Raw genomic sequence first — 14501 nt, forward strand, 5'->3', positions numbered from 1 at the left:
TATATTATTAATTATATAAATATATTTTCAGATATATGTAAAAAAATAAAATAAAAGGTAAAGTAAATAATTAAAATTGTTGTTTTATAATATTTATTTCATTTTCTTGTTCTTGACGACTTTTCTTTCTCTGATAATATAAAAAATCATTAAACAAGCTTCGTACTTGATAATTATTTTTTAAAAAAATGGCAAAAAGTAGCTTTAAGAGTAAAAAAGTAGTATAAAAAAGTAGCTATGGAAAAATTAAACTTGACGACTCAATTATTTCATAATTTCTAAATTGAATTACATTTTAAAATAGAAAATACTTTTTTTAAATAAATAGAATTATTCAAAACTTTAATCATTTTATTCTTTTAAGAAATTTTTTATTAAAATAGTAGAAAATTCTAAAAAAAAAAAAGTAGTAAATGTAGGATTCAGTAAAGATAAGTACCTACGAAGTCTGAGTAAATAATGATTTATTAAAAGTAGTTTAGAAACAAAATAAAGTACATAATTTATAAAAGAATTGCTATGAATAATTTTTAATTTAATAAATAAAAAATTATTTTAAACTGTTCTTTAAAATCAATAAGACTATTATTCATGGGTCACCTCTTTCAGTCCGGTTCCCGGTTCGGTTGTCATAGCTTCCGGATCAACAAAAGTCACCAGAATTCGCTGAATTAAAAGTTAAAGTGCGGTTAAAGTTATAAAGTAAGTGTAGAAAGTAACACTCTATTTATATGGATATTGAAAATGAAGCGAATCAAAAAACTGCGATTTCGAAAATAAATCCGAATTATAATATTAAAAAACTAAATTTATCTGTCCAAAAAAATGAGCATTTAAAGGCATTAATAAAATTAAAACAGGAAGAATATGTGATAGAGAGAACAATAAATAATTATTTGGAAAATGTTAAAATTGATTCTAAAATTCTGAAGGACCTTCAACAGGATTACCTCAATCTTTCAAACCAAAGGTACAACAATTTTTTTTCTATTTCTTATTTCAATTTCACAGTGCAGGAAAACTGTGTTATAATTTATTTATGATGTTTCATTAAATGATTTAAAGAAATGTTTTTTTTAAGACAAGAAATTCAGAAATATTTGCGAAATTCAGTAAATGACATAAATGAATGCTGGAACGAAATAAAAAACGTAATTAACGATAATAATTTTGGAAATTTGGGTAATTATTTATTTATAATTGTCTATTTCCAAAGTAATGTGAAATAATCATTTGGGATGAATTTATATTTAAGATATAGATAATTATAAAGCAAAATTATACAAACTTTGGGAAAAAATTCAAGAGTTTTACAGAAATGACTGTACAGATTCGTTAAAAGAAGAGGAATCATCTCTTGATTTAACTTTATCGGAGTTTAATTCAACATTGCCCCGATATGAAAATTGTGATTCTGCCAACGTTTTGCAAACGAAAAATCAATATCGAAAAAATTCCATAAATATACAAGATTTTGAAGAAGTAGAAAATTTTACTGATTTAGTAGCAAAAACAGGTGCTATTTAAAACTTAACTCATTTATTTATTTACATTTATTATTATTTATATTTACTATTTAAATATTTTCTTTCGAAACAGGACACACTCAAAATTGGAGTAATGAGGATCATTTACTATTTCTGAAACTAAGAAAAAAGAATAAAACAATTCCATCTTTGGTTTATGCAATTCAAACTAAATGTCCAGATTTAACAACCAAAAGCATCATAAATCACGAAGCATGGTATAAGTTTTATTTGAAGCTTCAAGGAGAACAAAAAACGGCCATAAAAGATTGGCGCCAACAAAAAAAATTTCAGCATACTATTCAAATTGAGGAAAAAAATGAAATTCATCATATTTCCGACAAAGGAAATATAAAAGAAAATACAACAAAATTTAAAAATTTGATTGACAATCAGAAATCAAAATCAAAAGCATCAAAAGAGTTAATTAAAAAATGGAAGGAGGAAAAAGAAAACGAAAGATTAATGCACGAGGAGCAAATAAAATTAGAAAAGCAAACAAAGCTTGTTTTAGAGAATCGTCAGAAATTAAGAGCTCAACGTTTAAAACTTGCAGTCGAGGAATACAAAAAAAGAAAAACATCAGAAACGAAATTCGAAAAAAATGAATGTAAATCAGAAAAAATAATTAAATCCCCAGTTTTAATTAAGTCCTTCAGGTAATAATAAACTAGTATAAATTTATTCTCTTAATTAGGTTTTATTAGGAAATTTAACGACACTAATTAAAAATAATACACTTTAGAAAACAGGATAATTATTACATAGAAAAGCGAAAATATCCGAGAAGTGAGGATAATTTCCAGGAATTAAAAAGTAAAACAAAAACTTCAACGAAAATTTCCACATTACTGAAATATACCAAAGTTTGGAAAGAAAAATGTAAAAATATTAAAAACGACCAAAATCAGAAATCTCTCTACATAAAGGACTTGCCAAAAATGTAAGTTATTTTTTTAGTAATATTTTTCAGAAAATAGAATAAATTTGTAAAATAACGTATTTCAGGTCCATGGGAAGACGAAATTTTGAATCATTATAAAAACAAATTTTTATGGTATAGTAATTAAAGACTTTAATTATATATACTTAGTTTATTTTCCTTACGAACGTATTCCGACGATGTACATTATGGAGTAGCGTTACATCTTATCCAGAACAATTTAGGGATCGCTATGGATAACATTAACACTAAACAATTTTTACTCAAATATATATTTCTATTAACCTTTTTCTCGTCAATTGATATATTACCAAATACAAAAATTGTATCTTACTTGACACGATATTTCAACACCTCATGGAAATACTTATTAATAAGAGTTCTTATAATAATTTTAAACTATAAGTAGAAATATAATTATTTGAAATTAAAATTCTATAGATTTTATTACAATGAACAATAACGTCTAAAATGAAACGTATTCTTGAAAAATCTGTATTCGTTTTTTTGTATTTTTTTTTATACTTTCCAAATTTTTTTTTAAAATTAAAATTAAAAAAAAAACAGTTGAGGCTCCCCTTCTGCTTTTTTTTATAATTGGTAATAATAAATATTTACACACGTAAAATTTGTACAATGCAATTTCTCACACACTGCGTATTTACTCTATTATTGTTTTTTACGCCACTGTACGGATTATCGAGCGAATTTGACGGAATTAAAAGTTTTACTATTTTAACTTTCGGAATCCGTTTAGAAAAACTCGAACAATCTCATATAAGAAAAGAAGCATTTTTTTAATTATATACTACCATTGCACGCTAGAAAGGACGGTGAGGCTCAGATTAACGATCTTAACCGCTTTTATTTTATCAAAAAATTCCACGCACTCTTTTACACACTGTTAAAACAAAACCTCACGAGATCGCCAAGTCATGAATGTCTCTAGAATTAAATTATATTCGGCGCTTTTACGTTTATAAGAAAAACGTCTTCTAAAATCACAGCTCTTAACAGTGTAAGCCATTCATTCCATTTAAAAAAAAATGAAAGTTAGTCTAATCGATTTTACATAAAATTATCAAGAAGAAACTATATCTTAGAAGTAAATTTCTTCTTAGTAATTGTCACGGATTTTCTCTAAATTTTCATAAAACTAACATTTTTGATCAAAAGACGAGGACACAACATTTTTTTTTAAATATAATTTCTTAACGGCAAGAGACATTTTATCCGTGAATCATTGAACATTCATCTATGTACTGTATATTGCGTGCATTGGTTAATTACATTGTAAATAGACTTTTTTTGTAAACAAAATCTATTTTCAGATTTTTAATTAACATTCGACCATAAATATTATCGAAATCTAATAATTTATTAATTACTCGGTAATCCGCAAAGTGGGATACTTTGTCGTTTTTTTTTTATAAATTAGCTACACAGCGTTTTAAAACTGATAGAAAATTTGTTTTTTTTTCTCGTCAAATCCCTCTGAACATAAATAAAGAATTCAGACAGGAGTCTAATGCAGTTCAAGATTGAAAGAAACGAAAGTCTTCGCCAAACAATAATGTTTGGCTAAATATAAACTTCACTGAGATGAAACTATATTTCTAGCAACAAATTTCGGAATAAATACCTAAGATTGTAACAAAAATTTTAAGTATTCTTTATTACGAAAATAAGATTTTCACTTGAATTTATGTACACATATTACAACGTTTTCATATAATGTATATTATTCTACCACAGTGTTCCTTTTTTTTAATATACACGTTGAGAATAGTAATCCAAATTTTCAAGTAAAGTAAAACGACAAAAGTTCCCTGTTTTTTTTAAAAAAATCACTAATTTTGTCCATTGAAGACAATGGTCCATTGAAATGACATTTTTCTTACATTTAATAAAAAAAAGAGAAAAAATAAAAGAAAAAATTAAACAATGCAAGAATTCTTATAACGTTATTTATGTACAAATGATTTTGTTCGAGTGAAACTTGATTAACTATTAGCGCTCTATTGTACTACAATGTTTAAACTTCCTATTCGATCTTGATTTAAAATGTCCAGAGAAAGTTTCAAAGATTAAAGAGCAAGATCAACCTGCACTTAACAATTTTATAACCATCTTTTGAACAGTCAGGGCAACATGAAATTTTTTTTCCTATGATTTTATCATTTTTTTCAACTGACCAACTAGGATGGAGCAAAAAAAATTATCTTGCACATAAAACAACTTTTAAATACAGTTTCTCTAAAATCAATCAATTTACCATTAAAATTTCACTTATCTAATTTAAAAGCAGTTTAAAAATACATAACAATAATAGGAATATTTCTGTAGTAAAATTTTCTTTTTCAAAAGTCTGGAATTCATTTTATTTTATTTTTTTCCCCATTTACAGTAACTTACAAGAGTTACAAAAAACAGTATTTTTTTTTTCTTTAATAGAAAATATTTCGATTTTCTATATAAAAAACGTTTGTTTTTCTACATACAAAAGACTATATCACTAACAAAAAATACTTCCTCGTGAGGAAGCAATAATGAATAATTCAACAAAAAAAATTGTAAATGAAGCAATTGAAGATACCAGATATTAGATGAATTCACAAAAATTTTGTACCTAAACATTTTTTGTTTCACGTAAATAAAGATGCAATCTATCCTATAAAATATAAAAAAAAGTTTTTTGATCTAGAGCCAATACTAATACAAAATCATGCATAAAGGAATAAAATGAAAATATTAGGCAGTCGTGGAATTAGTAACAATGAAAATTTACTAATCGCTCCACCCTAATTTCAGTGATTGTTTTCTGACGTTGCGCAAAAAAAGAGCGTCCACCACCGGTATCGACGATTGTTTGCAGTTTTGCACGAGAGACTCTTTTTAGATTACATACAACCTTAAACAACTACGAGAAGTGTACTCATTTTTCAAGGTAATACACAATATATACACGTCACTTACACCTGAAAATCAGGATCACTGCAATCATCGCCACTATCACTGCTGTCGGAGATTCTTCTTCGCTTCTTCTTTTTGTGTTTCTTAACTTTTTCCGTTTTGTGCTGGCGCTGCTTCCTGTGCTCCTTCATTTCCGGATTGGCGTGAATTGTGATTTTCGGAACTCTCGGTGGCATTGGATTGACCGAGTTGTTGGAATGATCCGTTGAATTGAGATTCGGAGCGACTGGCTCGTGAATCGTGACGGTTCCGCCGGTGAACTTGTTCGAATCGGCGTTCATTCCGTGGAGAGTTATTGTTTCGCGTTTGCCTTCTCCCTCGCCCTCCTCGTCGGGGTCGTCGGGGTCGAATTTCAACATCAGCTGCTTGAAGTCCAGGTAAGCCTTGGCCATTTTTCGCCTTCCCTCCTCGTCCAGTTCCTCGTTGCTCTCGCCCTCCTTCAGTTTCTGCAGCGTCGCCTTGGGTTTGAACTGCAAGCTGCACTTCCGGTTGACTGTCTTCTCGTAGACCTTGGCAGCCTCTGAGGGCGAATACTGGCCGATTTTCGCATCGGAGAAGCCGTAGAGGTCCTTGAGGTGCTGCCTCAGGGTGAGGAGGAGCAGGAAACCTTGACTCGCGGTTATGAGTTCGCGCAGGACTCGCGTGTCTTGGGGCAGCCTGGCCACGACTGTCTCCTCGTCCTCCTCGTCGTCCTCCTCGTCCTCGAGGGTCGACAGCAGTTGGTCGGCTCTGGGCTGGCCGTCCGGCCCTATCATAATCGTCTGCTCGGCCGGAAAATTCGGCAACTTCGAACTGCCCTCTTTTGGTAACAAGTTTTCCCTGAAGGACTGCACGACGTTCGTTCCGGACATGGAGATAATAATGTCGATGTGGTGAATGATGAAGAGCGGCTCGTCCTGAACTTGATATGCAAAGTAAGCCAAGTTGTCAGCGAGGTAGAGCATCTGGGAGAGACATGTCTTGGCCGTCTCGTCGAATTGCTTCAGAAACGAGAGGACAATGGCTCGTCTTTGCTGCTTCGTGCTCCTCAGAATTGTGTACAGAAATCCATTCAAACCCGAAGGGTATTCACCCTCCTTTGTTCTCATCCCACGCACCGTTGTGTCGTTCTGCAGAATACTCTGCAGTCGATAGCTGAGCTTGATTCCGAACTGAGCTCGCATGTGAATGAAACCCGGGTACTTCTTCTCAATGTCCTGCAGTTGCTTGTCTGCGCTGTGGCTCACCATTTTCTCGCAGTCCGTGCTCATGCAGACGAGGTAAGGTACAATTTGAACAGGATGGACCAGACCCTGCGCGAGAATCAGCTGAATGACTTTCAGAGACGCGTGCCTCACGTTCACGTTCTGATGAATGAAGGACTCGAGAATCTGCTTGAGGTACAGTTGTATGACCGTGCTGGCCATTCCGGAAGAGACGTCGCCCATTTCCTTGAGATTTTCATGCTTGGAGAGTTTCGCCCACGCCTGATCCTGCTTAATCATTCTGGTCTCCTCCTCCTGCAGGTAGATTTCGATGTTGTTCAGAACCTGGATTCTCATGTTGTCTGAAGCGACGTCGGACGTCAGCAAATAGTGATACAACTCCTTGATTTCATCGAGCATCATAAATTCGTAATGCCTTATGCAGAGAGATCCAATTGACTTGAGAGTGAACAGCTTGATATCCTCGTTGTCCACGTGGACAAAGTAACTTAGAGTATCGAAAACTTGATCCTTGATATTCTCGGGCAGACCTTGTATGACTTCGGCATCAGTGAAGTCAAAGTGTCTCAGCAGCAAGCCGACGGTGAAGAGTGCACGTCGGAAGAAGGGTCTGTACTTGAGGAGAATTGGATGATCTGGATCCTTCTCATATTTAGATTTGTAGTCCGTCAGGTGCCCATAGTACTTGTTGAAACAATCTCGAATCAACTTGAAGTTCCTCGTGACATTGTTGACAATCGAACCCAAGCAGGAGAGACAACTTGCAACCACCGACTTGTCATGCTGCAGAATCAATTTCACCGAATCTTCCTCGAGTTGAGCCAAAAATGTCTCGCTGGGATGTTCGATCAGCGGAACCACAAGTTCGAGAGTGTGCGCCACGCTGCTTATAATCTGGTAATCTCCCTGCGTTTGCATTTTCAAACTCAAATAAGGTTGGAGTGTTATGGCGTGATTGACGAGAAGCTGCGGTCGAATCTTGGCGAATAAATGCAAAGTCGTGAGACAAGCAACCAATCGTTGTGACGATCCCTTCTTCTCCGAGTGTTCCACTCCATCGAGAGGTGTTTCCTCGAGACGTAAAATGTTTTCAATCAAACACTCAACAATCTGCTTACAGGCTGTCAGCAAAATCTTTGGAGGTTCAGTCTGCATTTTCGTGCTGTCTTCCTTGTCTTCCTTTGGCTTAAATAAACTAACCAGGAGCTGTTCGAACCACTCGAGTCCCATGTCCTTGCTGGCTGCAACAACGTCCGTGATGTTCATCACCTTCCGCAGCAGTGCCTCGGAATCGACCGATGGTCTTTCTCGAACTGGAGTGAACCACATGTTTTGAAAAACTTCCATCACAAGTTTTCGAATCCCCTCCTCATCGTTGACTCTTCTTATCATCTTGACGCAAATCTCGGGTATTTTGGGAAAAGTGGGACACTCCATGCAGACGTCCTTGAGGATCTTGATGACCCTCTTTCTCACACTCACTCCAGTGTCCAAAATTCTCGACGACAGCATATCGTAATATTTATCGATCAGCTCGGGCCTACTGAGAATGAACTTTCCCACCAGATCCACCGCAGCTTCTCGTACAGACGTCGAATGATCAAGGAACGAATGTTTCACTCCCATCTGCATTTCGTTTCTGCCAAGAACACTGGGATCTGCCTCCACTATCATCGTCAGACACTTCATAGCCTTTGTTCTAATTGCGATCGAAGACTCCGTCAAGACTTGTAGAATCTGCATCAGATACCTGTCGAAGCTCTGCGAGAATGATCGTTTCGATGCGAGATATTGCGAAATCAATTCAGCCGAATTGTAATCAATGTACGTTTGAAGAATGTCAGGCTTCGTTCCCGAACTATAGGGACGAACTTTCGATATTATCAACTTCTTCTTATCCTCAATGATTCTGTAGGTCTCCGAATTCTTCTGCTCATTATTAGCATTCTCGTCGGGATCAATTTCTTCAATGTCTGAATCACTGTCTTCTTCACTGTGATGTTTGTTTTTCTTTTTCGTTCTTTTCTTGTGGGACTTTTTACTCGGACTGTGTTTTGGCTGATGACTGACGCGACTCTTTTCATCAGCACAGTCTCTGTACCATTGAACCAGGTAAAAGTGTCTCGCATATCCCAGTGAGGCATCTTTCGTTCCATTCACGGCCAAATAGTCCAGGAGTACTTTCTGCAAAAATACCGTTCTCTCCTCGTCTTCGGTGAGACCTTTAATGTCCTTGTCGTGAATTCTGTCGTAGTCTGAATCCTTTTGTTGCTCAGCCTTAATGTCCTTGATGATTTGATCGATGGTTGAAAGTTTGCAGGCGGAATTAACGGCGTCCTTCCTCAATCTGGCGGCAACGACTCCCAAGTAATCGATGGATGCGACTCTCAGAGACATGTCTGAACTCTTGTTCGAAAAATGACCAGCTAATAATTTGCCTAACAAGCTGAGAAGTAGTTCAGCAGCAGGCCACTCTGGTTTGTTGACCGTGGCTAGAAGATCTTGAATAAAATTTTCAAACAGAGGCCTGTAGTCCACTTCGTCACCCTTGCTTCCACATTTGTTGAGGAAGACTCGTAAAAAATTTGCCGCTGTTCTCGTTGCATTATCGTATTTATTGATGATTAAAAGATCAGCATCGACATGGCCGGATTTCTTCTCCTCCTTCTTGTCCTCTTCGTCGTCTTTTTTCGTCACCTTGTCTTGGCCGATATTTTCTGGAAGAACAACGACGCACTGAATGAGCTGCAGCACAAGGGCGGTCAACATCTGAATATGATCTTCGGAATTGAGTCTATAGGACCGTAGGCTTCGCTTGCTGCTCGGAAGTCTTGCTATTGACGCCAAAATATCGTCCAAGAGTAGTCTCCTGTGTTTTTCGTACTTGGTGAAAATAACAGTCACTAATTTCAATGCACTCAGCTGCAGATCGCTGACTGATTCGACGAAAAACGGCGAGACTCCCAAAGTTGACGCGTGAAGGACACTCGTGTCCGTGAGAACTTGAATGTTGAAAAGCTCCGACAAAAGTCCCACGAGTTCTGTCATTTTGTTGTAGATTTGAAGAATGCTCTTCTCCCTTACCTCCTTGGTGTGGCCTCTCTTTTTTCGACCACTTGAATTAAAACTGTCAGTCTTGCTTTTTGAGTCTATTCTGTAGACGGGATCGAAAGAGGGATAAATTGTGTTTTGCAATTGAAATTTCATGAAAACAATTATTCTGTCGATTACATCTTCTAGATACACAGTCTTGGGCATGTTACTGGACGTCATGATGTGCAGTGAGACCAGGGAAGCATCGACGGCTCGTTGTACTCGCTCCATGACCATGTTCGACCATCGTCGACTCGCCGCTACGTCGTCATCGGGATCTGCAAGGGGAGAGACCTTAGCACCATCTCTTATATTTTTCTCCAGGATATTCAACAGTCTAACGAGTCTATCGGTGGGAATTGATTCCATCGCCCCTAGAGCCTTCAATTTCGCGGCTTCCGTACACAATTCCTGGAGATGATATTTCTGGATGAGCAATTCTTGGGGAACGTTGCCGTCATCTTCCTCGTCGGTCATATTTGCTGCATCTTCAGTGTTTTCGAATATCGTGTCCATCGTTGAATTGAACCGCTGATAGGTGTTCGTTTCCATGAGTTCTTCGACACTCAACTTGGCGAGTACGGGCACGAGTTTCTTCTCGTACTTTCTGATTTTTGGCTTCGGCGGCGACAGGCTGTTCTCCTTTTCCTTCTTCTCGTCAATGTCACCAGCATCGAAATCTTCGTCGTCGTCTTCTATGGTCCTCTTTCGTCGCCTTGATTTAATATCCTCCTTCTTCCTCTCAGCTCGTTCCTTTTCCCTCTTCTCTTGCCGCTCCTTGGCTCTTGCTTTAAAGTGTTTGTTATTCTTCTCGACTTCTTCCTCACTTTCAGACTCTGACTTTGCGGCGCCACTGTTCATTAGACCCATTTTCGCTGCACGAGTCGGTGCTTTTTCGACGAAAGCGCTGAGACTTTTCTGCATTAGAGCTTGATCGGCGAGGGACAACCTGTTCAGCATCACAACCGGCTCCTTCATTGGCAACTTCTGATCTTTCTCGGCACAATTTTGCTGAATGCTGTCAAATGCAGTGGTTTCAGGGGTTTCAGTGATTGGACACGCAGAACTGATACCCGCCAAGTTTGCCGGGATCACATTGTCCAGGACATCGGGGGCTTGCTTCGAATCGAGACTTTCCAGTGTTAAGGCGATATCCGGAATAGTTGTTGTCGGATCCAAGTCAAACTGAGGATTACTTTGCATAGGGTTGTCGAAAACCAGGTTCTGATTGTCCATTGACATGTGTTGATTGATGACGGGTTCGAAGATATTTTGTTGCAAATTGACATTCTGATGCTGGGCAACGTCGGTGTGCATGGGGGATGGAGCTTGAAGGGGAGACGTCATTTGCATCGGAGAAGTCATGTGAATGTTTTGCCTCGGTGTCATGCTCGACATGTTGTGAGTTTGATTGGCCAGACTGGCTAGAGGTGCGTTCGGTGAGGTCATATGCGCCGGGGAGTACATGTTCGGTTGGCGATTTATGTTTGACATTGCACACGCGGAATCCTCCGTCATGTGCTGCGGAGTCGTAGAAGTTCTTGTTTGTTCCGTTATAACGCTCGCTCTGGGCGAAGGAGAAGGCACAGCAAACGGAGACATCTGCGATATTTCCGCATAGTTTTGAGGTGTGAGTGGCATCCTTGGATGCTGAGCATGGGAGATGCCACTTGCTGGGGGAGGAGGTAGGACCGACTTTGCTGCGGCAGAATGAGCGGGGCTGCTTTGAGGTGTCTGCCTGGATCCAGAAGAATTCGAGTACGACGGTGAAAATCGACCGCAACTTGCCGGTGATTGGCTTGCGTGCAGCGCATTCGAACCTTGCGACCAATTTCTCGGGGAGTTGTACTGTGGTCCTTTGAAAACGTGCGGGTTTATTTCAAGTATAGCTTTCAGGAGTTCGGGTGTATTTTGCTCAGAGTCGAGCGACTGCTCCGTGTTGGCATAGTGATCCTTGAGTTCTATGTGATCCGAAGATGTCTGCGATAACGAGGATATTAGCTGTGGAACTAAATTGTCATCCCGAACACTCAACAATATTTGTGCTTCTTCAGCGACTCGAGGATGAAAGAGGAGAGACTTATTGGTTAAAGAGGTTTGTTGTAATGGCGTAGGCAGGGGCATTTCTGACAATAAATCAGAAAGACTCGCAATACCTGCGAGGGTTGTTATTGGTACACTCGGAATTACCCCATTCATTTTGACTTTGATTTGTTCTGGCATTACAGCCCGACCTAAAAATTATCTTACAGATGATTCCTTAGGATGACAATATCTTTTGAAATCAAGAAAAATCACTGAAAATATTTATGGGAACAATTTTACCCTCGCCGACCCATGGATTTTGGTTTAAGGGAAATAAAATGTCTTTTGTCGCACCATCGGCAGAAAAATCGAAAATAATCATCACTAAACCTCAACGTTTTGGATAATCCACTATTACTACTTTTTTGTTAACCTATTTGCCCTAATAATACGTACGAGTAACACTAACACTAATGTTAATTGTGGGAACTTAACGCAGTCTCTTTTAAGTTCCCATTGTTCACTTTTTATAATTCATCCACATTTTGATGATGCTCTTGGATCTTGCAGTAAACGATCCATGATTCGCTCCTTTAGAATGATTACCCTAAAACATACAACTTGTTAATTTTCTTATACGTACAATCATTTTTCAATTTGTTAAACAAATTACAAGTTTATAATTTTTCATTAAATTAATATTCCAACAAATCTGAAAATGTAAAAAACGTACCAAAACAAAGTTTTTATTATCTCATAATAACGATGTAAAAATCACTAAAAATTTTAGTTGAAACCATTTTCAATATTGATAAAATATATATATTAACAAACTTTGAAAAACAATTGATTAAAATAATTTTTTAAAAGATTTTTAAAAATAGTTTCTAATAATGGCAATGATTTAATAATTATATTAACAATGACACGAGAGAAATATTTGTCAATTGACAAATAAAGAACGTATACGGTTGGAAGTTTAAAAGCAAAATTATAACTCATGTTTTTTCTAATTATGCTTACAATTATAAAATAATAGTTTGTATATATATATATATAAATATAATTAACAAAGATTGACTTTTATCTAATCTATAATTTGTTTTATTGTTAAAGAAACTTTTTATACTTTTAACCTTATATATTTTTGTAGTCTTATCGTGTTTTACTATTTTAACATACCAGAATGACATTTATGTATCGATAAACACAACAATTATGTGATTCGCCAGTCAGAAAAAATAGTTGAAAAACTTAATCTCAATAAGTTTATATTAAAAAAATAGTTTATAAAAAATAATTTAAAATCATAATAACGTATAACTACGTTACTAACATTCTAAAGGTTTTTAAATTCACAAATATAAACAAACATAAAATCGTATTAAAAAATTCTGCATTTTTCTTCTTTTTAATTAACTTTTTTTAATTTACTAATTAAAAAATATTAATAAACATAATGTTTTTATATTTCTTTGAAACTTGAATATTTGAAATATATTTTTGATAGTAAACAAAACTTTTTAATTGATTTATAACAAATAAACTATTGACGTTTGGAAAATTTGCAAAAAATACGTTCTCAGTACTCTTTTATATATACATATTAACGACAAAACGGGCACATAGTCGAAAATGCATATAAACAAAGCAGTGTAAGCTAAAGCTGATACGAAAAATTATTTTAAATGTTAAAAAATTTCATATTAACGTTAAATTTAATAATATGACAAAACATTTAGGTGAAATATTCTAAAAAAATGTTAAGAAAATGTTATTTTCACAATATTTTGTGTTATTTACCTTCGGTTAACTGATCCTAATGATTATTTATGCTGGACGATCTAATAAGCAAAGAAACGTTTTTAACTAGAAATTTTCCTTCCCCTTCAGTTAGCGACTTATCAATTAAAATAATGCAACGATTATTTTCTATCCTGGATAACTGTAGCAGTCCTCCATCAGCAATTTTCTTCTCAAACTCTTCTTCTCAAGAAATCCATTCAATTGTCATCTGTGGCTGTGGCCTACTTGATAGGAGTCAAATAAGATCGATCAAAATGTGAAACAAACAACACTATTGCAAAATAGAACTTTCACTTACATCATTTGCTAAATCTTGTAAACATCATACTTTCAGATGTGATTGATCGCGAGAAAAGCACTATTTATAGTATGAATTTAACGAAAACAGACACAAAGGCGTCCATTTTGCTCAATGCTCAGCAGCGAGTTCGCGGAAGTTGCGTACTTGATTCCGGGCGTCGGATTTCAAATCACTTTAAGCTCCATTCACATGGCACGTGAAAATGTTTTTAATCTTTTTCTAATATTTTTTTAAATAAAAGAGGCAAAAGTTTATAAAATTAAAAGAAATAGATAATTAAAATTTTATTAGAAAACTAACCTCAAATACGTATTCTTTATTTTTACTTTTACTTTTGAAAAATAATAATTTTTAAAATATATATATTTTAGAATTGTTTTTAACTTATTTTTATAAAATTATTTAGTTTTTTCTATATTTATTATTAAAATAATAATAATAATAATAATAATATAGGTGTTAATTATTTATAAATTAAATTTATATGTATTACGAAAAATTAATTACTTAAAAAAAGATAGAGAGTCTTAAGTTAAAAATCAATTACATATCATAATATACATTTGTATAATTACATGTGTAGAATAAAAACCAAATTTTATTTAAATTCAACTAAATAAGCTGGAGTA

General features: G+C 35.3%; 2 protein-coding genes across 3 annotated transcripts; one reads left to right on the forward strand and one right to left on the reverse strand.

The window, feature by feature from the left end:
- The first annotated feature begins 572 nt into the window (after window positions 1-572).
- Window positions 573-5431, forward strand: LOC122512145 (coiled-coil domain-containing protein 112-like). The gene is made up of 6 exons (XM_043627830.1): window positions 573-970; window positions 1082-1182; window positions 1256-1516; window positions 1600-2185; window positions 2272-2469; window positions 2535-5431. Exons 1-6 carry the CDS (start codon window positions 732-734, stop codon window positions 2566-2568), a joined length of 1419 nt encoding a protein of 472 aa, XP_043483765.1. The 5' UTR covers window positions 573-731; the 3' UTR covers window positions 2569-5431.
- On the reverse strand, window positions 2606-14019 carry LOC122512144 (nipped-B-like protein). 2 transcript variants are annotated; one of them, XM_043627829.1, is made up of 3 exons: window positions 13870-14019; window positions 13569-13792; window positions 2606-12372 (listed from the first exon to the last, which is right to left on the reverse strand). In XM_043627829.1, the coding sequence occupies exon 3, from the start codon at window positions 11961-11963 to the stop codon at window positions 5442-5444; it is 6522 nt and encodes a 2173-aa protein (XP_043483764.1). In that variant the 5' UTR covers window positions 11964-12372; window positions 13569-13792; window positions 13870-14019; the 3' UTR covers window positions 2606-5441. The 2 variants fall into 2 exon arrangements, with proteins under 2 accessions (XP_043483764.1, XP_043483763.1); XM_043627828.1 differs by having other exon boundaries at window positions 13569-13795.
- Between the last annotated feature and the right edge of the window lie 482 nt (window positions 14020-14501).

The sequence above is a fragment of the Leptopilina heterotoma genome, unplaced genomic scaffold (genome assembly GCF_015476425.1).
Source record: "Leptopilina heterotoma isolate Lh14 unplaced genomic scaffold, ASM1547642v1 Lhet_95, whole genome shotgun sequence".
NCBI classification, from domain to species: domain Eukaryota; kingdom Metazoa; phylum Arthropoda; class Insecta; order Hymenoptera; family Figitidae; genus Leptopilina; species Leptopilina heterotoma.